This window comes from Pelophylax lessonae (assembly GCF_965119305.1).
Source record: "Pelophylax lessonae genome assembly, chromosome: 2".
Classification (NCBI taxonomy): domain Eukaryota; kingdom Metazoa; phylum Chordata; class Amphibia; order Anura; family Ranidae; genus Pelophylax; species Pelophylax lessonae.
Genome location: NC_138769.1, coordinates 137542411 through 137563654, shown reverse-complemented (window position 1 = coordinate 137563654; position 21244 = coordinate 137542411). Strand labels below are relative to the sequence as shown.

Below are 21244 nucleotides of genomic sequence, written 5' to 3'. Positions count from 1 at the left end.
CACTTGTTCTCGGTAATAATATGGATTCACTTATAAATTGCATATAAATGTTGCGTTTTTTAAGGATTGTTTTTGTTTATGCGATTATATTGCGATATTGTGATTTTGCGATCACGCCATGCAGTTGCGACTTTTTCTCAGTACATACAATATTTGTGTTTCACATTTACTGTATAGCACTGTATTAGAGTTTACCTAGGAACCAGTGTTTGATTTTATAATATCGATGTTTATATATGAGCCACTTTCTATTTACCAAGGACACTAAGATAGAAGACTTCAGACTTTGTTTGCACTTTACAACACAATTCTTTTACTGACACTACTAAGGGCATTAGGCACAACAACACACACTCTCATTATTTGATTAACACAATTAGTATCTCCTCTTCTTTCTAATTTCACTGGAAATAAGGGGCCAAGCCCAACCCCCGAAAGACAACCCCGCACCATAATCCCCCCTCCACCAAATGATTTGGACCAGTGCACAAATCAAAGTCCATAAAGACATGGATGAGCGAGTTTGGGGTGGAGGAACTTGACCGGCCTGCACAGAGTCCTGACCTCAATGCGACAGAACACCTTTGGGATAAATTAGAGCGGAGATTGCGAGCCAGGTTTTCTCATCCAACATCAGTGACTAACCTCACAAATGCACTTCTGGAAGAATTATCAAACATTCCCATAGACACACTCCTAAACCTTGTGGACAGCCTTTGCAGAAGAGTTGATGCTGTTATAGCTGCAAAGGGTGGGCCAACTCAATATTGAACCCTTCGGACTAAGATTGGGATGCCATTAAAGTTCATGTGTGTGTAAAGGCAGGCATCCCTAAACTTTCGGAAATATAGCATATATATATATATATATATATATATATATACATATATATCGATAGATAGAAAGATAGATAGATAGAAAGATAGAAAGATAGATAGATAGATAGATAGATAGATAGATAGATAGATAGATAGATAGATAGATAGATAGATAGATAGATAGATAGATAGATAGATAGATAGATAGATAGATAGATAGATAGATAGATAGATAGATAGATAGATAGATAGATAGATAGATAGATAGATAGATAGATAGATAGATAGATAGATAGAAATATCTTTATTTATTTTTGCCTCCCTAGCTAAGATACAATCACTGAGCTCACAAAAAAGGCTGATCCTGCTCCAGGACTGGTGATACTGTACGTTCAATGAGATAAAAAAAGAACTCAGGTAGTCAACAATTTAAACTAATTATCGAAAATGTACAAAAAGTAATGGGAGAGCCAAAAAACAAAAAAGTTGTCAGTCATTTGTGAGAAGAAAGGTAGAGGCGGAATCAATAATTTGTGCCCCAAAAGGCCAATAATTCACTATGAAAGCATTCTAACAAAATTAAGTTTGGTTATTAGATAAAGTTGACAGTCCAGAAAACAGATCAAGATGTAACAATATCAGACTAGTGGGCATATCAGATTGCAGGCAAGAAACTGGAATAATTTTTACCAGAAACAATACCTAAATTATTGGCTATAAAAAAGAAATATATATATATATATATATATATATATATATATATATATTATATATTATATATTATATATATATATATATATATATATATATATATATATATATATATATATATATATATATATATCTTTTTTATAGCCAATAATTTAGGTATTGTACTGGTAAAAATTATTCCAGTTTCTGGATGATTTGGGGAGCCATGTCATCTGCTGGTGTTGGTCCACTGTGTTTTATCAAGTCCAAAGTTAACGCAGCCCTCTACCAGGAAATTATGGAGCACTTCATGCTCCTCTCTATGGAGATGCTGATTTCATTTTCCAGCAGGACTTGGCACCTGCCCACACTGCCAAAAGTACCAATACCTGGTTTAATGATGATGGTATCACTGTACTTGATTGGCCAGTAAACATGCCTGACCTAAACTCCATAAAGATTCTGTTGGGTATTGTCAAGAGGAAGATGAAAGACACCAGACCCAACAATTCAGATGCGCTGAAAGCTGCTATCAAAGCAACCTGGGCTTCCATACAACTTCAGCAGTGCCACAGGCTGATCGCCTCCATGTCACGCAGCATTGATGCAGTAATTCATGCAAAAGGAGCCCCGACCAAGTATTGAGTTCATACTATACTGTACATGGACAGACTTTTCAGTAAGCCAACATTTCTGTATTAACCGTTTATGGACCAAGCCTATTTCTGACATATGTTGTTTACAAGTTAAAATCAGTATTTTTTGCTAGAAAATTACTTAGAACCCCCAAACATTATATATTTTTTTTTAGAAAAAACTATGGAGAATAAAATGGCGGTCATTGCAATATTTTTTGGCACGCGGTATTTGCAATTTTAGCAATTGTTTGGAAAAAAATACACCTTACTGAATAATAAAAAAATTAAACAGTAAAGTTAGCCCAATTTTTTTGTATATTGTAAAAGATGATGTCACACCAAGTAATTAGATACCTAACATGTTACAGTTTAAAATTGCGCACACTCATGGAATGGTGACAAACGACGGTACCTAAAAATCTCCATAGACAACATTTTAAAATGTTTTAACTGTTACCAGTTTAGAGTTAAGAGGAGGTCTTTTGCTAAAATTTTTGCTCTCGCTCTGACATTTGCGGCGATACCTCACATGTGTGATTTGAACACTGTTTTCATTTGTGGGCGTGACTTACTTATGCGTTTTCTTTGGTGCACGAGCTCACGGGGACGGGGGGCTCTCTAAAATTTGTTATTTTTTTTCCTATTTATTTAACCACTTTACCACCGGAGGATTTTGCTGTCTTACGTCCAGGCCACAACGAAATTTACGTCCTTTTTTTCCCACAAACAGAGCTTTCTTTTGGTGGTATTTGATTACCTGTGCAATTTTTACTTTTTACGCTATAAACTAAAAAAGAGCGTTTATTTTGAAAAAATAACAATATTTTTAACATTTTTTTATATGAAATTCCCCAACAAAAAAATTTAAAAATCTAAATTTTTTTACATTTTTGGCCAATTTGTTTTCTGCTACCTATGTTTGGTAAAGAAAAAATCACAATAAGCATATTTTGATTGGTTTGCGCAAAAGTTATTGCGTTTACTAACTAAGGGAAAGATTTCTGTCATTTTTGGTGGGTTTTTTTTAACGCGTAATGGCGGCGATCTGCGATTTTTTTTGCGGGACTGCGACATTGCGGCGGACAGATCGGACCCTTGACTGACATTTTTTACACTTTTGAGGGTACCAGTGACATTACTGCAGTAATCAGTGCTATATATATGCACTGTTACTGTAAAAATGACACTGGCAGGGAAGGGGTTAATTTTATTGGAGAGGGAGGGGTTAATGTATGCCTGGTGCTTACTAACGTGTGGGGGGGGAGGTGACTGAGTGACACAAGGACAGATCGCATGTTTAGCTATGCTGAACACTGCAATCTGTCACTCCTTGTCACTGAGGAGATCCGCCCGCTCTGTTTACACAAGCGGGCGGATCTCCAAACTAGATTCCCTGATGATCGGGAAGAGCAGCTGCGATCGCCGCCCCTCCTCCCCTGGCCCGACTCCCGCTGTGACTGAAAACAGCGGGAGCGAGCCTCTGGTGGCGCGCGTGCGCCGCCCACAAGGGGCGGAGTCCAGCGACGTAGGTCTACGTCGCTGGACGATAACGAGCCACATTGCTACAGTAGCAGCAATGTGAGCAGTGCTAAAGTGGTTCAAAAAATTTTAACACTGTTTTAAAAAAATAAATCTGATCACTTTTACTGCTGTCACAAAGAATGTAAACATACCTTGTGACAGTAAAAGGCAGTGACAGGTACACTTTATGGAGGGATCTGGGGTCTAAAAAATGCAGAAATCTGCATTTTTGAATACTGACAGTTTTTTTTAAATTGGCGCAATTGGCAGCCAAGTAAACCTGGAAGTGATGGCTTCGTTCGGGACTCCAACCAGCTGGCGGAAGTTCCGGCTGGTTGCTCAGGTCTCCCGGTGGGACGAGAGATCCGGGCAGAGCCATGGAAGGCGGCAAGAGGGGGGGATTTCCCCTCCCGCTCACTGGGATAACGGCTGAGTGGCTGCTGAACCGCATTGGTTGTTATCATCAGAAAGCCGACCGCCGGCTCTAAAAAACGGTACTTGGGGGATGCCTGCAGGTATCACCCCGATACTACCACTTCTTCAAATCGACGTACAGGTTCGCCAGCTTGGGGGAAGTGGTTACAAATCCTTTTTTTTTTATTGGTCTTCTGTAATATTCTAATTTTCTGAGATACTGAATTGTGGGGTTTCACTAGCTGTAAGCCATAATTATCAAAATTAAAAGAAAGAAATGCTTGAAATATATCTCCCTGTGTGTAACACATCTATATAAAATATATGAGTTTCACTTTTTGAATTGAATTACTGAAATAAATAAAGTTTTCATAGTCATGGTTTACATCCACTTTAAAGTTTAGGCATCATGCAGACAGATTGTTTAAGACTTAAAATATGGTCTAATGCAAAATCCCAGCTCTTCGCCCAGGGAACGGCAAGTGACACGCACCACCATTGGCCATATTCAGGTATGTGCCAATGCTGTCAGCGTATGACATTTACGACCTCATACTTCTGTGGCTGGTGGTAAGTGCCCCCATGGGATTTTTGTCCTAGAGCATGTTTTAAGCTCCAGACCATCTTTGCATGGATCTGTGCATGAGGCCTTGGGGTCATCTTTTACCGTTAGGCTAAGGTAAGGAAAATCTTCAGTCATCTACAGTTGTACAGGTGTTCAGTTCTACAGTTGTACAGGTTCTTCTCCTGTACTGAAACTGTTTACTTTAATTTTACTGCACACTGTGAGCTTCTAAAGCCCCTTACACACGTACCGAATGTCGGCCGAACGATCGGCCGTCTTTTGTCCGGTGCTGTCCTGTCGGTTGAAAAGTGCTAAAGACTGCACACGAATTTTGTCGGCCAACAACAGCCGACTGCAGAAGTGATATCATGTGATGGTTAACTTTCCGTGTGTTTTTTCTTTTCTGAGCATGCCCAGTCTTGCTCATCTGCTGTTTGTCGGCCGAATTCTGTACTGACTGAGGAACAATTGGCTGTTCTGGTGTTGGCCAACAAAAATTTTAAAGCCTGCACACCAGATTCTGTTTTGGCCGAAAAGTCGCAGTCGGTTGTCGGAAGCATCATACCGACAAGCCGACAATCGGCCGATCGGACGTTGGCCGAATATTTACGGCCGACAATCGCTACGTGTGTACGGGCCTTAAGTCAGTCAGATAGAGTCTGCCATATTTCCTGGATGGAGGGCATCCAGGATCATCTTTCTACCCAGCTGAACTGTCCTTGGCCCACCTCTTTTATTCATTGTATTTCTTGTTCAATATACAGAATCTCACACAAATCAGTACACCCCTCACATTTTTGTAAATATTTTATTATATCTTTTCATGTGACAACACTGAAGAAATGACACTTTGCTACAATGTAAAGTAGTGAGTGTACAGCTTGTATAACAGTGTAAATTTGCTGTCCTCTCAAAATAACTCAACACACAGTCATTAATGTCTAAACCGCTGGCAACAAAAGTGAGTACACCCCTAAGTGAAAAAGTGCAAATTGGGCCCAATAAGCTATTTTCCCTCCCCGGTGTCATGGGACTCATTGGTGTACCAAGGTCTCAGGTGTGAATGGGGAGCAGGTGTGTTACATTTGGTGTTATGGCTCTCACTCTCTCATACTGATCACTGCAAGTTCAATATGGCACTTCATGGCAAAGAACTCTCTGAGGATCTAAAAAAAAATTATTGTTGCTCTACATAAAGATGGCCTAGGCTATAAGAAGATTGCCAAGTCTCTGAAACTGAGCTGCAGCACGGTTGCCAAGACCATAGAGTGGTTTAACAGGACAGGTTTCCCCTGAGAACAGGCCTCGCCATATATTGCCATATATCCTGTCATATCCAGAGGTTGTCTTTGGGTATTAGACATATGAGTGCTGCCAGCATTGTTGTAGAGGTTGAAGGGGTGGGGGGGTCAGTCTGTCAGTGCTCAGACCATACACCGCACACTGCATCAAATTGGTCTGCATGGCTGTCATCCCAGAAGGAAGCCTCTTCTAAAGATGATGCACGCAAACAGTTTTCTGAAGACAAGCAGACTAAGGACATGGATTACTGGAACCATGTCCTGTAGTCTGATGAGGCCAAGATAAACTTATTTGGTCCAGATGTTGTCAAGCATGTGTGGCCACAACCAGGTGAGGAGAACAAAGACAAGTGTGTCTTGCCTACAGTCAAGCATTGTGATGGGAGTGTCATGGTCTGGGGCTGCATGAGTGCTGCTGGCACTGGGGAGCTACAGATCATTGAGGGAACCATAAATGCCAACATGTACTGTGACATACTGAAGCAGAGCATGATCCCCTCCCTTCGGAAGACTGGGCCGCAGGGCAGTATTCCAACATGATGATGACCCCAAACACCTCCAAGACGACCACTGCCTTGCTAAAGAAGCTGAGGGTAAAGGTGATGGACTGGTCAAGCATGTCTCCACCTAAACCCTATTGAGCATCTGTGGGGCATCCTCAAATGGATGGTGACATCACGGAGCAAGGTCTCCAACATCCACCAGCTCCCTGATGTCATCATGGAGGAGTCAAAGAGGACTCCAGTGGCAACCTGTGAAGCTCTGGTGAGCTCTATGCCCAAGAGGGTTAAGGCAGTTTTGGCCACACAAAATATTGACACTTTGGCCTCTATTTGGACATGGTCACTGAGGGGTATACTCATTTTTGTTGCAGATGGTTTAAACATTAATGGCTGTCTGTTGAGTTTTTTTGAGGGGACAGCAAATTTGCACTGTTATACAAGCTGTACACTCACTACTTAACAAAGTGTCATTTCTTCAGTTTTGTCCCATGAAACGATATAATTAAAATATTTACAAAAATGTGAGAAGTGTACTCTCTTTTGTGAGACACTGTGTGTATTTAGTTTTTATATGTAATACAATGCTCGAGATATAAGGACAGTGGTCAAAAGTTCAGGTAGTAATACATACAACATCTGAGCATACAGCAGAGCATAGTAAAAAAAAAATATCAAAGGCTGCGAAATATAGCCGATGGCTCAAGTCTCAAAAAGATATTGACTGGATTTCACTGCTTTTAATCATATAGGCTCAGAATCACATGTGGGCATTAATTAGTGTGGTCTACTGTTTTCAGAAAGCTATTTATAGCCCCCAACACCAGCCATGACATGCTTGCATTGCATAGGGATGTACAGAGAATCAGTGATGATATAACTGGGTTCAAAATAAGGTATTCAATGAAAATGGAAATGTTTTATTTACGAAAGCCATTGGCACATTGATAAAATAAGGAAGGCAAAAATAGAAGTAGATTAAACCTAAGCTTTAAATACCAAAAGTTTCTTGCCAAGACCTGTACTGGTGACTAACGCCCAAGTTCTGTGCCGCCATAATTACATAACTTTTATAACTGGTTTATGTGAAATGTACAAATATACTTCTCATGCTGGACTTCTGCTCACATAACATTGTGCAAACATTAGCAATGTGCATCCATAGAGAATAATCACATTTCATCTTTCGTTAAACAGCTCAGTGTAAGCTGCTAAATGGCAATGTCAGACATTCAACGTCCCAGTTTCTATGGATGCGCTGCATGCTTTGCAATATTATTAATATAATTGTTATATAATATATATATATGCATATAATATATGCATATAATATATATATATATATATATATATATATATATATATATATATATATACACACACACAGTATCTCACAAAAGTGAGTACACCCTTCACATTTTTGTAAATATTTAATTTTATCTTTTCATGTGACAACACTGAAGAAATGACACTTTGCTACAATGTAAAGTAGTGAGTGTACAGCTTGCATAAAAGTGTAAATTTGCTGTCCCCTCAAAATAACTCAACACACAGCAATTAATGTCTAAACCGCTGGCAACAAAAGTGATTACACCCCAAAGTGAAAAATGTCCAAACATGGGCCCAAAGTGTCAATATTTTGTGTGGCCACAAATAATTTCCAATACTGCCTTAACCTGCAGTTCACCAGAGCTTCACAGGTTGCCACTGGAGTCCTCTTCCACTCCTCCATGACGACATCACGGAGCTGGTGGATGTTAGAGACCTTGCGCTCCTCTATCTTCTGTTTGAGAATACCCTACAGATGCTCAGTAGGGATTTGGTCTGAAGACATGCTTGGCCAGTCCATCACCTTTACCCTTAGCTTCTTTAGCAAGGCAGTGGTCATCTTGGAGGTGTGTTTGGGGTCGTTATGTTGGAATACTGCCCTGCGGCCCAGTCTCCGAAGGGAGGGGATCATGCTCTGCTTCAGTATGTCACAGTACATAAATGGAAGAAGAGTAGCGCACGAGATCAACTATAAGTGACTCAAGATGTTGTAAGCAAGCTATGAAGGATATTGCTAAACAAACATTTCAAAAAAGTAATCAAAAAAGAAGAACTAATGTCCATTTAGTCCATGAAATCCAAGGGTAAGTGAAATGAGTTGGATTGCTAGGTCACCATCCACCACCAGGTGTCACACCACAAAATAGTAGGATTGGCCACTCACCAGAACTCAATGCTCAGGTGTTCTCACACAAGAGCAGACTGCGCAGAAATGTTAGATGGATATAGAGCCAGAACCTGTTCACCACTGCTTCATAACAAATCCTTGCACGCACTCCCTCAGTATCAGGATATCATGGAGAAAAAGAAATGGCCCCACATAGTGAAGTACCGTAACCACAAAATGCTTTATTAGAAGTAAAAATGTGTTGCACTCACATGTATAGGCTGATCAGAAAGCATGTAACCACATAATGCTCGGTGGAAGGACACCTAACTCGTCCAGTTCTCGGGCTCACTCCACGCCAGCCCTGTACCTTCCGGGTAGGTCCCTCACCGTCACGTGATGTCGGATGTGTAGTCTGGTCACGCCCCGACCGGTTTCGTCATGTCCGACTTCAACTGGAGGCGTGACCAGAACGACAACATCCGGCATCTAAATAACCCTGCTGGAACGCTCTACGTCCAATCGGCAACGAGGTGAAAAACCGGAAGTTTAGCCAGCTCACTACGCCGCGGAACTTCCGACATCAACATGACCAAATAAAGAGTCGACCCTTGCAGGATACCAATTTACTTAGGCACCATGGATAATAAAAAAATTTTTTGCAAAAAAACTTTTATGCATAAAGTTAAGCGATAATAAGAACAATTTTAACCCTAGGCTGTGCGCCAAAAAAAAATTAAAATATAAAATTAAAAAAAAAAAAAAAAAAAAAAAAAAAAAAAAAAATCGCTTAACTTTATGCATAAAAGTTTTTTTGCAAAAAATTTTTTTATTATCCATGGTGCCTAAGTAAATTGGTATCCTGCAAGGGTCGACTCTTTATTTGGTCATGTTGATGTCGGAAGTTCCGCGGCGTAGTGAGCTGGCTAAACTTCCGGTTTTTCACCTCGTTGCCGATTGGACGTAGAGCGTTCCAGCAGGGTTATTTAGATGCCGGATGTTGTCGTTCTGGTCACGCCTCCAGTTGAAGTCGGACATGACGAAACCGGTCGGGGCGTGACCAGACTACACATCCGACATCACGTGACGGTGAGGGACCTACCCGGAAGGTACAGGGCTGGCGTGGAGTGAGCCCGAGAACTGGACGAGTTAGGTGTCCTTCCACCGAGCATTATGTGGTTACATGCTTTCTGATCAGCCTATACATGTGAGTGCAACACATTTTTACTTCTAATAAAGCATTTTGTGGTTACGGTACTTCACTATGTGGGGCCATTTCTTTTTCTCCATGATATCCTGATACTGAGGGAGTGCGTGCAAGGATTTGTTATGAAGCAGTGGTGAACAGGTTCTGGCTCTATATCCATCTAACATTTCTGCGCAGTCTGCTCTTGTGTGAGAACACCTGAGCATTGAGTTCTGGTGAGTGGCCAATCCTACTATTTTGTGGTGTGACACCTGGTGGTGGATGGTGACCTAGCAATCCAACTCATTTCACTTACCCTTGGATTTCATGGACTAAATGGACATTAGTTCTTCTTTTTTGATTACTTTTTTGAAATGTTTGTTTAGCAATATCCTTCATAGCTTGCTTACAACATCTTGAGTCACTTATAGTTGATCTCGTGCGCTACTCTTCTTCCATTTATGCATTTACAAATATCTTCCATTATTTGTTTAAGTAGCAGCAATATTTATCTGTTATAATAGTCAAGAGATTGACTCCTCCTCAAGCGCAAAGATATATTTTCCTTGACCATTTGTGTCCAAGTTTATATATATTTATCTAATGTCACAGTACATGTTGGCATTCATGGTTTCCTCAATGAACTGTAGCTCCCCATTGCCTATAGCACTCATGCAGCCCCAGACCATAACACTCCCACAACCATGCTTGACTGTAGGCAAGACACACTTTGTACTCCTCATCTGGTTGCCCCCACACACGCTTGACCACAAATTACCAAATAAGTTTATCTTGGTCTCATCAGACCACAGGACATGGTTCCAGTAATCCATGTCCTTAGTATGCTTGTCTTCAGCAAACTGTTTGCGGGCTTTCTTGTGCATCTTTAGAACAGGCTTCCTTCTGGGACCACAGCCATGCAGACCAACTTGATGCAGTGTGCGGCATATGGTCAGAGCACTGATAGGCTGACCCCCCACCCCTTAACCTCTGCAGCAATGCTGGCAGCACTCATACATCTATTTCCCAAAGACAACCTCTGGATATGACACTGAGCACATGCACTTAACTGGACTTTGGCCGACCATGGCGAGGCCTGTTCTGAGTGAAACCTGTCCTGTTAAACCACTCTATGGTCTTGGCAATCATGCTGCAGCTCAGTTTCAGGGTCTTGGCAATCTTTTTATAGCCTAGGCCTTTATGTAGAGCAACAATTTTTTTTTTTAGATCCTCAGAGAGTTCTTTGCCATGAGGTGCCATATTGAACTTGCAGTGACCAGTATGAGAGAGTGAGAGCGATAACACCAAATTTAACACACGTGCTCCCCATTCACACCTGAGACCTTGTGACATTAACAAATCACATGACACTGGGAGGGAAACTGGCTAATTGGGCCCAATTTGGACATTGTCATTTAGGGGTGTACTCACTTTTGTTGCCAGTGGTTTAGACATTAATGGCTGTGTGTTATTTTGAGGGGACAGCAAATTTACACTGTTGTACAAGCTGTGCACTCACTACTTTACATTGTAGCAAAGTGTCATTTCTTCAGTGTTGTCACATAAAAAGTTATAATAAAATATTTACAAAAATGTGAGGGATGTACTTACTTATGTGAGATACTGTATATATATATATATATATATATATATATATATATATATATATATGGAAAATGAGAATTTATTTTAAAATAAAACTATAAAGGAATAATGTTCTTACCTCATTGTCCTCATGTATCTCAAAACTGCTCTGCCTGGGGCATCTGTGTTTTCTCCCATTAACTCTGTAAATTTCAGCTATTGATCAAAAAGAAAAAAGGCAACACCAGTTAGCTTATAATACTCTATACATATTGTTATCATAAGTGTTTATACTCATAACGTTTCACATACAAAGTGCTTATAATCTGTGTTGACCTGAATGAAACCCATATAGAGCATCAGCACCACTTTACTTGAACTGTTCAAAATGAAATTAAACTAAAGAAAAAACTTTTTTTACTAACTTTTGGATGGAGTGGAGAGGGACTAGGGAGATGGAACCTATGTCAAGTTTTAATCACTGTCTCCCTTAGGGAGATTTGCTCTCTTTTTTTTTAATTGTCCTGGTGACGGTTATCACCAAGAGTGAAAGAGAATGAAAATTCCAAAATTCGAGCCATCACCAGAACAGTAATAGAGGAGAAATATTTCAATGGGAACACTAGTTCTGGTGACCCTGATGACAACCAGGGATTCCCTCGCTTTGGAGGAATTTCCTCTGTCTTTCTGTTTTGACTATGGGACAGAAGTGAAGGTAAATCTCCCCAATGGGACACAGATAGCAAAAAAAAAAAAAACAAATGGGAAAACCATCTCCTCCTTCCCAAATGAAACAAAAATTGTTTCAGTTCTACTTTAACAGACATGTTATATGGCTAAGAAATCCAAGGCTCCAGAAACTTTTGAGAGAAAATATATTTTTTTGTGTGACAAGGTATAGGCAATTGATAACTTAACCACATCGCTGTCGTTTTAAGAGTATAAATGGTTATCTGGGACAGTCAGCTGCTCATCAGATGCCCAAGCTAAGAACTATAGGCAATTGTTGGAACTGTAAATCACTATTCACAGCGATGTCCCTATCATGCTGCCACAAGCACAATATATACCTTGAATGGACAAAAAATATCTGGTGAGTGACACAGGGTACAAAGCAATGCATGCAGCACTGCGAAGGAGAAATAGCAGCAAAGAAGCACTTTACATTGGAACACCTTAAGAAGTCATGTTTTGGAGTACTTTAAGCACAATGACACTTTGCAAGACAGAAATATAATTATCCATAATTTTTTTTTTGTGTGTTTAATATTTTTGGACTGCATTGGGACATTTGTTTTGTGGAAATTTTTGCACTAAGTATTTTTTTGTCCATTGAAGGTATATATTGTGTTTGTGGAAGCATGATAGGGACAGCGCTATGATTAGTGATTTACAATGTATAGGCAATGGCAAGTACCGAAATACAATAGTCAAAAATAAAATCTAAAACCTATGCTAAAATCTAAATTGGCAGCAGCAACTTCAAAAGCCTGAATACTGTCTTTCTTAAATACATTGGGCTTTTGCTTGCCCAATGTAGTTAAGAAAGACAGGTGTGCTCATCCACTAAATCAACCATATTAATAAAAATCAAGAAATGGCATCAGTTTGATATAAACATGACTCAAAAAAGTGCAAGAATATATAAAGTGCAAATATATAAAGCGCAAAAGAGTTCTAAATATATATATATATATATATATATATATATATATATATATATATAAACAATGCAAAAAAATACATGTAACAAAATGTCCAATAAAAAGTCCAGAAAGTATGTAACTCAATCACAAAAACAAAATTAATAAATAAAATGAATATACCTAAAGTATATGTAACATAGTCCCACAAAATAAAGTGCAAAAAAAGTCCCAATTAATAATTGATTAAATCCAGTTATGAAAAGTGTTCACAGTGCCAAAGAAATATTCCAATAAAGTGCTCCAGTGCTTGAGGGAAACCAGACATGCAAAGCTGCTTACCAAATATAAAAGATCTCTGTCTTTCTTAATTATTGACATACAATAAAATAATTGTGCTTTCATTTGCTTTTTTTATAGAACCCATTTAATTGGGTCTATAAGCCTGAGAGCATTTCTTGAGGATATGGTAGTTGAACATAGAAGAGGCTCTGTAGGGCACTGGGGCAAGTTGGGTTCCAGCAGTGACATTTCTAGGTACACATACAGTACATGCATAAATCTTGGCAAAGAGAGCTATAGAAAGTCATATTCTCCATTCTACTCAAATCAGGTAGTTCTTTATCAGAATTTGCAATAGCCAAATTCTGTTAGCTGCAATCATCCATCAAACTCACTCAGTAAGTTATGTCTAAAAAGACTAAACCAATCATGTATGGGTTCCTTCACCATAGGATCGTTCAACATGGAAGTGTCACGGCCCTACCCTGAGAATGGTGTCTGCTCTCTGCATCATCCAGGCTCACCCACAATCAGGAGAAAATCAAAGAGAAAGAGGACCTTGAGAGACAACTGACTGCATATTATATATCTGGTGGGAGCCTCAAGAGAAATAGGGGGCCACTGGGGGGGGGGGGATTGAGAAATGATTAGGTCCTTTGTGGAATGAAACACATTGGAACGAAAGGTGGACAGGCAAGGCTGTAGGTTTTTTTTTTTTATAATAATTCTGCTTTTAGGTGGTGGTGACCTCATCCGTTCATTTCTACTTGATTTTGATTAAGTTATAGCTTCATTTTGGCTTTGGTATAACAACATTTTGGCTTTACTTTGGTGAGCCCGTGCTTTTCCCATTATTGAAACTGCCAGATAACAATTTATCAAGGTAAAGGAACATCTTTTCCTACCCTACAGCTATTTATACTTACCTTTCTTTCGCCCAGGGAGGTCACGTACCCAGGAATTCCAGAAATGAGGAAGCATTTGACTCACTGCTCTTCCTCCCATTTAACATTGCAGATGCATGGCCTGCATTGGCTACACACAGGTTCACCAACTAGCATAAAGTTTTTTTTTAATACAGTATTTTAACAAGGATATTCTGTAAAATAGGAGGAAAGAAAAGGAATGGTATTATTCATTTCAACCAATTATTTTCAAGAATAAAATTAAATGAAACTGCTTAAATGAGGGCTTCGCCTTTTTCATACTATGACATAGGCTATTAATTTAACCACTTTAGCCCCGGAGGATTTTGCTGCTTAATGACCAGGCCCTATTTTGCGATTTGGCACTGCGTTATTTTAATGGACAATTGCACGGTCGTGCGATGCTGTACCCAAATAAAATTGACGTCCTTTTTTTCCCACAAACAGAGCTTTCTTTTGGTGGTATTTGATCACCTGTGCGATTTTTATTTTTTGCGCTATAAACAAAAAAACAGCGACAATTTTGAAAAAGAAAAACAATATTTTTCACATTCTGCTATATAACATTCCCAAAAAAAAAAGAAAAGGAAAAATCTGAATTTTTTAACCTTTTAGGCCAATTTGTTTTCTGCTACATATTTTTGGTAAAAAAAATCGCAATAAGCGTATTTTGATTAGTTTGCGCAAAAGTTATTGCGTCTACTAACTACGGGAAAGATTTATGTCATTTTTATTGCTTTTATTTTTTTTTTACTAGTATTTTTTGTGGGACTGCGACATTGCGGCAGACAGATCGGACCCCTAACTGACATTTTTGACACTTTTGGGGGTACCAGTGACATTACTACAGTAATCAGTGCTAAAAATTTGCACTGTTACTGTAATAATGCCATTAGCAGGGAAGGGGTTAATACTATTAGTGATCAAGGGGTTAAATGTAAGCCTAGGGAAGTGATTCTAACTGTGGGGGGTTGGGCTTGTTAAGTAATCACAAAGACATGTGATCCTATATAGCAGGATCACATGGCCTCTGTAATCACTTCAGGGAGAATGACGGACAGCTGTGTTTACATCAGCCGTCCGTCCTTCTCTGTCAGCGGGGGAGATCGCGAGTGGCCGGCGGCCATCGGAGCTGCCTGTCACATGCACTGGCTCCCCGGCTGACGAGCAGGGGCGGGAGCACGCTGCCGTCGGCGCACGCTTGCCCCCTAGAGTCTCCTGAGCGAGCGACGTAGTACTACCCTCGGTTTGCCCAGGAGCGGCCGCCTGCAGCAGTAAATCTGCGGCGGGTGGTCGTCAAGTGGTTAAAATATAATACATATGGATATTACTGAAAAAAAAAAACAAATCATGATCATTTTAGGTATGTTTCAGTTTTCATATTTAAAGATATCAAAATGACAATGAAAATTACAAAATGATAAACAGACATTTATCTGCCACCAGCAGAATTATGATACCTTTGAAATTAATAATGCATTTGTTCACTCAGTTACCGACATCTGTTAACAAAAAGGTTACTTCTAATATGTGTTGGGGCAAGAGGAGGTTTCTGTAGAAACATGATTGGGGCTTTATGGAAGAGAGTGGGGATTTGCAATGGTAAGCTTGGCACACACATGAAATATCACCTGACATTTTGAATGTGCTGAATAGCTCAGTTACGGCAGTCTAAGAGCGATGGAGGAAAGCTCAGACACGCGGGAAATACCATATGACATTTTTCATGTATCCGTACCATTGGAGTTCTGAAAATCTCAGTCACACGATCTGTCACTTTTGACATGTAAAGTTTTGCAAAAAAAACAAACATATTTGTTGTACCAGTATGCTCCACAAGCCTAACAGTTGCTAGGAAGTACTTCATGAGTCAAGAATGGTGGAGCAAACAAGATAAATATAACCAGACAGTTGACAGATAATATAACTACAACATCAGAAATGGCAGGTCAGCTTCACTGTCATGGTACAGACAACATTCTGCTTTGGTGGTTGAATTAAATTGCAAATGTGTATATACCGGAAGTATTTTGTCATATATCACAAGGAGCTTTATTTCTGAGCAGTGTACTGTGAAATAGATTTTCTTGTACAATGCACAATTTCAGCTATACTGATTTTATGTTATAGGAGGAAAAAAAAAGGAGAAAAGAGACATGGTAAACATGTTTTTTCCTTTGGTTCTACATGTTAGCCTATCACTGATGTAGCACCCTCTAAATAAGTGGCTTCCAGTACAACCCTCTAGTATGGATATCATATCTCTCAGCTTGGGGACTGGATAATAAATATCTGAGGTCTGGATACATTACTAGGGTTGATTTACTAAAACTGGAGAGTGCAAAATCAGGTGCAGCTGTGCATGGTAGCCAATAAGTTTCTCACTTCAGCTTGTTCAATTAAGCCTTTAAAAAAAAAAATATATATATATATATGGAAGCTGATTGGTTTCTAAGCAGAGTTGCACAAGGTTTTGCACTTTCCAGTTCTAGTAAATCAACCCCAGTAAATGAATATCTGAGCTTAACCTCCCTGGCGGTATTCCCGAGTGTGGCTTGGGGTGGAATTTCAGTGCCATTAGCGGTAACTCCGAGTCAAACTAGGGGTACCGCCAGGGAGAAATCGCTGGATTCTGGAAGAGGTTACTTATCTTGTCCCCGGGATCCCGTGATGTATTCCGGCAGTGTATAGCGGCCGGATCTTCCACCTTGATGCTGTGTGCCCCGGGTTCCGTTCCCTGCGTGAGTCGCGTTGCAGGGGGGTGGAACTGGCGGCAAATTCAGAAAGTAAAACACACAAACACACTGATGTATTGTAATCCTATTGGATTACAATACTAAATAAAATAAATTGACCTTAGTTTGCCCCCCAGTGTCCTTGCCTGAAGTTTTACTGTACTATATACATACTGTATATATACACACACACACACACACATATGAATATATATATATATATATATATATATATACATACATACATACACACACACACACACACACACACACACATATATATATATATAACTTATTTATAGTTAGTATATTATAATTTATGATTTTGTGTTTCCAAGTTTATCATAACCGAGATGTTATAAAGAAGAACGCACAGTAAAAAAAAATCATATGTAAATAGTTGGTTTGGGCTGCTCGTCCTTAAGAATTGCTAGCAAAATAATGGTACCGCTTTCAGCACCTAAAATCTGAAATAATCATACTGCCAGGGAGGTTAATAAAAGCACTTCAGATATGCCTAAAGTTATCCAGTCCCCATGGAATAACTTTAAAACTTTATTATTATTTGGAATAAAAGGAGTAGGCTAGAAATGATTAAATATCAATGTAGAAATTAATATATTATTTTACACGTTGACCATATAGATATGCTTTAAAAGAAAATATATGATTTTACATTAACCAGATACGCTTTAAAAGAACAGTGGGAAATTCAAAAAGAACAAACATTTATACTCACCTATTTACATGCAGCATCAGTCCGATGCTGCAGCTGTCCCTTGCCGTCTCTACACCAAGAACTGAGCAATCAAGGACCACTGTTCACTCAGATTTCGGGTCCGCTCTGAGCGCAGAATGGTGACTATTAGTCACTGCTCTATGCTCTGCCTCTCCAGCGCTCACTGGAGCACCAGACTGTGAAGGGGATGGGAGCGGTTGGCTCAGGATCTCAGCAGTGCGTTGAGAAGCTGAGCCAGCTGCCAGCCAGGCATCTGGCTGGATTTGCACATTGTAGGGATCCTGCAGAGCCTGGAACAGCTGAATCTGAATAATAGAAGTACAGCACTCCTGTGGCCCATAGGGGAAGTGTGGCCAAAAGAGATTTGGTCATACTTCTCCTTTACTTCCTTCTCCCTTTACTGCCTACACTCCTAGATGTGATATGGACAGCATGTTATGTATTATATGGTAATTGTTATCATTTCTTTCAAACGAATCACGGCTTTTTGGTATTAGTGACACAGGAGAGTTTTGTCTAAATGTCTAGAGGAAGCAGAAATTCAGTGAAACATGCTGACTTACAGAGCTGATTCATGTGCACTGTGTTTGTAAAGCTATGCAAAATTGCCAAAACTGTATTACCTCTATAGGAGGGTCATATACAATTGGTTTTTAAATGATATATGCCATAAAACTGATGTCATTTTAAGATGTATGTTTTTACATGTCTGTAGCAATGGTAAGGCATATTTTAAGCCCCTTTATTCCTCTTTTCCCATTTGCTATATGTGATTTTCCCTTGGGGATGCCCTCCAGTGTTATTTGCACAGTTTTTTTTTCAGAACCTACATTACAAACCCCTGCCTTTTTCTTTGTGACTTTTGTGTGAAAACATTTAGTACACTTGGGCCAAATACCAGGCGACATCAGCCGGTTCAATAAAAGCCATTTGGCCGCCTTCTGTCAGATGAGTATGCTGGAAAATCAGCAGCTGGTCAGCTTCTGATCAGTACTCTCACTGATCAGTTTAAAAAAATCACCATGCAAGTTCACTGCAGTAAGCTAAAGAAGTAGAAAGCCAAACTAGGGTGATAGTTTCCCGTGACACAATACGGAGTACACTGCAGAGGAATGGCATGCATGGGTGTCATCCACGAAGGAAGCCTCTCCTAAAACCCATCACAAAAAAAAATTTCCCAGGGCCCGTGTCGAAAAAAAAGAAGACTACTAGGACTCTGTACTCTGAAGTGATGAGACCGAGATAAATGTTTTTGGAACTAATGGCTTCAGAACTTTATGGCGTCGCAAAGGTGAGGAGTACAAAGATAAATGCATGGTGCCTGCAGTGAAACATGGTGGTGGCATTGTCCTTCTGTGGGGCTGCATGAGTGCTGCTGGTGTCGGGGAGCTGCATTTCATTGATGGTATCATGAATTCACAGATGTACTTCCCTATATTGAAAGAGAAGATGCTACCATCATTTCGTGCCCTTGGTTGTCGTGCAATTTTCCAACATGACAATGATCCAAAACACACATCTAAGGCCACTGTTGCATTTTTGAAGAAGAACAGGGTGAAAGTGATTCAAGTATGTCTCCTGATCTGAACACAATCAAACACCTATGGGGAATTCTGAAGAGACAAGTTGAGTATCATTCTCCATCCAGCATCCAGTCTCCAATAGAGGTCGTTCTTGAAGAATGGAAAAAGATAGATGTTGCAATATGTTGCCAACTTGTTCATTCCATGCCTAGAAGAGTTGGTGCTGTCCTTACAAATCATGGAGGTCATACAAAATACTGGATGTAGTAGTTTTTGTTGTGGGGTGTATATAGTCTTGCATCAACTAATTTGGGTAAAACTGAAGATTTTGTAATCTAAGTTATAATATTAACCTTAATTTCATGTAATTAACTAAACAAATAATGTATAAAATTCAGTTCTGTCAAAATTTTGTAAATTTCTCTTGTGTTCATTGAGATATTGATTAAAATCTTTCTTTTCGAAAGGGTTGTACTCATGTATGCTGAGCACTGTATATACACTGTATACATACTGTATGTGTATATATATATATATATATATATATATATATATATATATATATATATATATTTTATTTTTTTTTATAAATCTGCCATAAAGTGGTTTCAAACCTAAAACCAAAAATGTAATATATTGCAATTTACCAAGAGGTGGTGGCTGCATAAAATGTATTTTTTCCCCTCTGTTTTTACCCAGTGATCTGACCAATAACACACCACCTATATTAGGGTGCCTAAACTCAAGCTAACACTTTTTAAGCAGTTACAGCTGTTTTTTGGGGGACAAAGGTTTTACCTAAATGAATAAAAGCTGACTATTGTGAGCACCCCTTTCAGTTGTAAATGATCTTTCTCAACTTACAAATTCTTTAAATCCCTCAGAGCTCTAATACAAAATGTGAACAAGGGCTGTATAAAAAAAAAAAAAAAATCATATCACACAAACCATGTAATCGTACAAAATTTACAGAGATGATTCTACTATAACTGTACATTCACTAGACTCTTGACGTAGAGATATTCAGCATCTATGTCTGCAATTCTGTATGAGCTAACATTTGCACATTCCTCGCACCTCTCCCTCTCTTTCCTTTTTTTGTAAATGAGCCTTGTGTAATGAGATTTGGCCTCCAGTCCTGTTAAATATTTAACAGCCCTTTTGACTCCACATTTGACCAACTTTTTGGACCTTTATAAATAAATAGCCAAGCGTAACTTATCTTTATACTGCAATTAAATTGTGTATTTTTTAGGCAGTGTGAAAAATCCATTCTAACAGTTCAAGGACACATCTGTAGGAGGGCATTTTAAGCCCCAAAGTGCGGCACGTGTATAAACAAAGTTTGGCCTTCCCACACAATGCTAGTATTACTATCCGCTGCTTCAGAACACTACAGTGAAAGAAGGTTAATTAGCGTCTGCCCCGTGGTGAATCAATACTTTAATCCATTAAATCATAATTAATGCGCTTTTCTCAACAGCAAGTTGTTGGATTCTGTATTGACTGGAAAACTACTGACTGTAGTTGTTGCTCGCAAAGCCGTTTATTCACTTGAATGTTTCAGTATTTCTTAATATCTTTAAAATAAAAAAATATAGGAACAAATGTGAAAGGAAATAATACTTTTATATAGAAAATAGAAAGAAAAAAAGAAAAAATGTGAAAAGCACAATTTAACCCATGCACATGGAGGTTATGGCATGAATGCATAAAACACAGCTGTGTAGGAGTTTGACAATGCATGCTATGCCTACAATTGTATCAAATTAGTGAGGACCATTGGGACAACATTCTGGCTGAATGTTAAAATTTTTCTGAATCTCTCCTTATCTCTACTGATAAAAATGAATTATTCTGCTGTAATAAAATCCTGGGAGTGACTTTTGTAGCATTGGAATCTCTAATTTTGTCAGTCAGTTAAGCTCAGAATCTGGAGACGGTTGATAATAGTATGTTTTGTAATGCATTTTTTAAATCTTATTACAGCTTCATGTACCTTATATTATTAGGGAAGAGTGAAC

At 39.1% G+C, this 21244-nt stretch overlaps 1 protein-coding gene across 2 annotated transcripts in view; it reads right to left on the bottom strand.

Annotated features, from left to right (window-relative positions):
- Window positions 1-21244, bottom strand: part of PITPNM3 (PITPNM family member 3) — a 1035839-nt gene that overhangs the window by 470476 nt on the left and 544119 nt on the right. For both annotated transcript variants that reach the window (XR_014224928.1, XM_082245801.1), the window contains exon 4: window positions 11512-11588. Coding sequence is in view for 1 of the 2 variants with exons in the window: in XM_082245801.1 (XP_082101927.1) it covers window positions 11512-11588 (77 nt within the window). In the remaining variant the exon portion in view is untranslated. The remainder of the gene's footprint in view (window positions 1-11511; window positions 11589-21244) is intronic.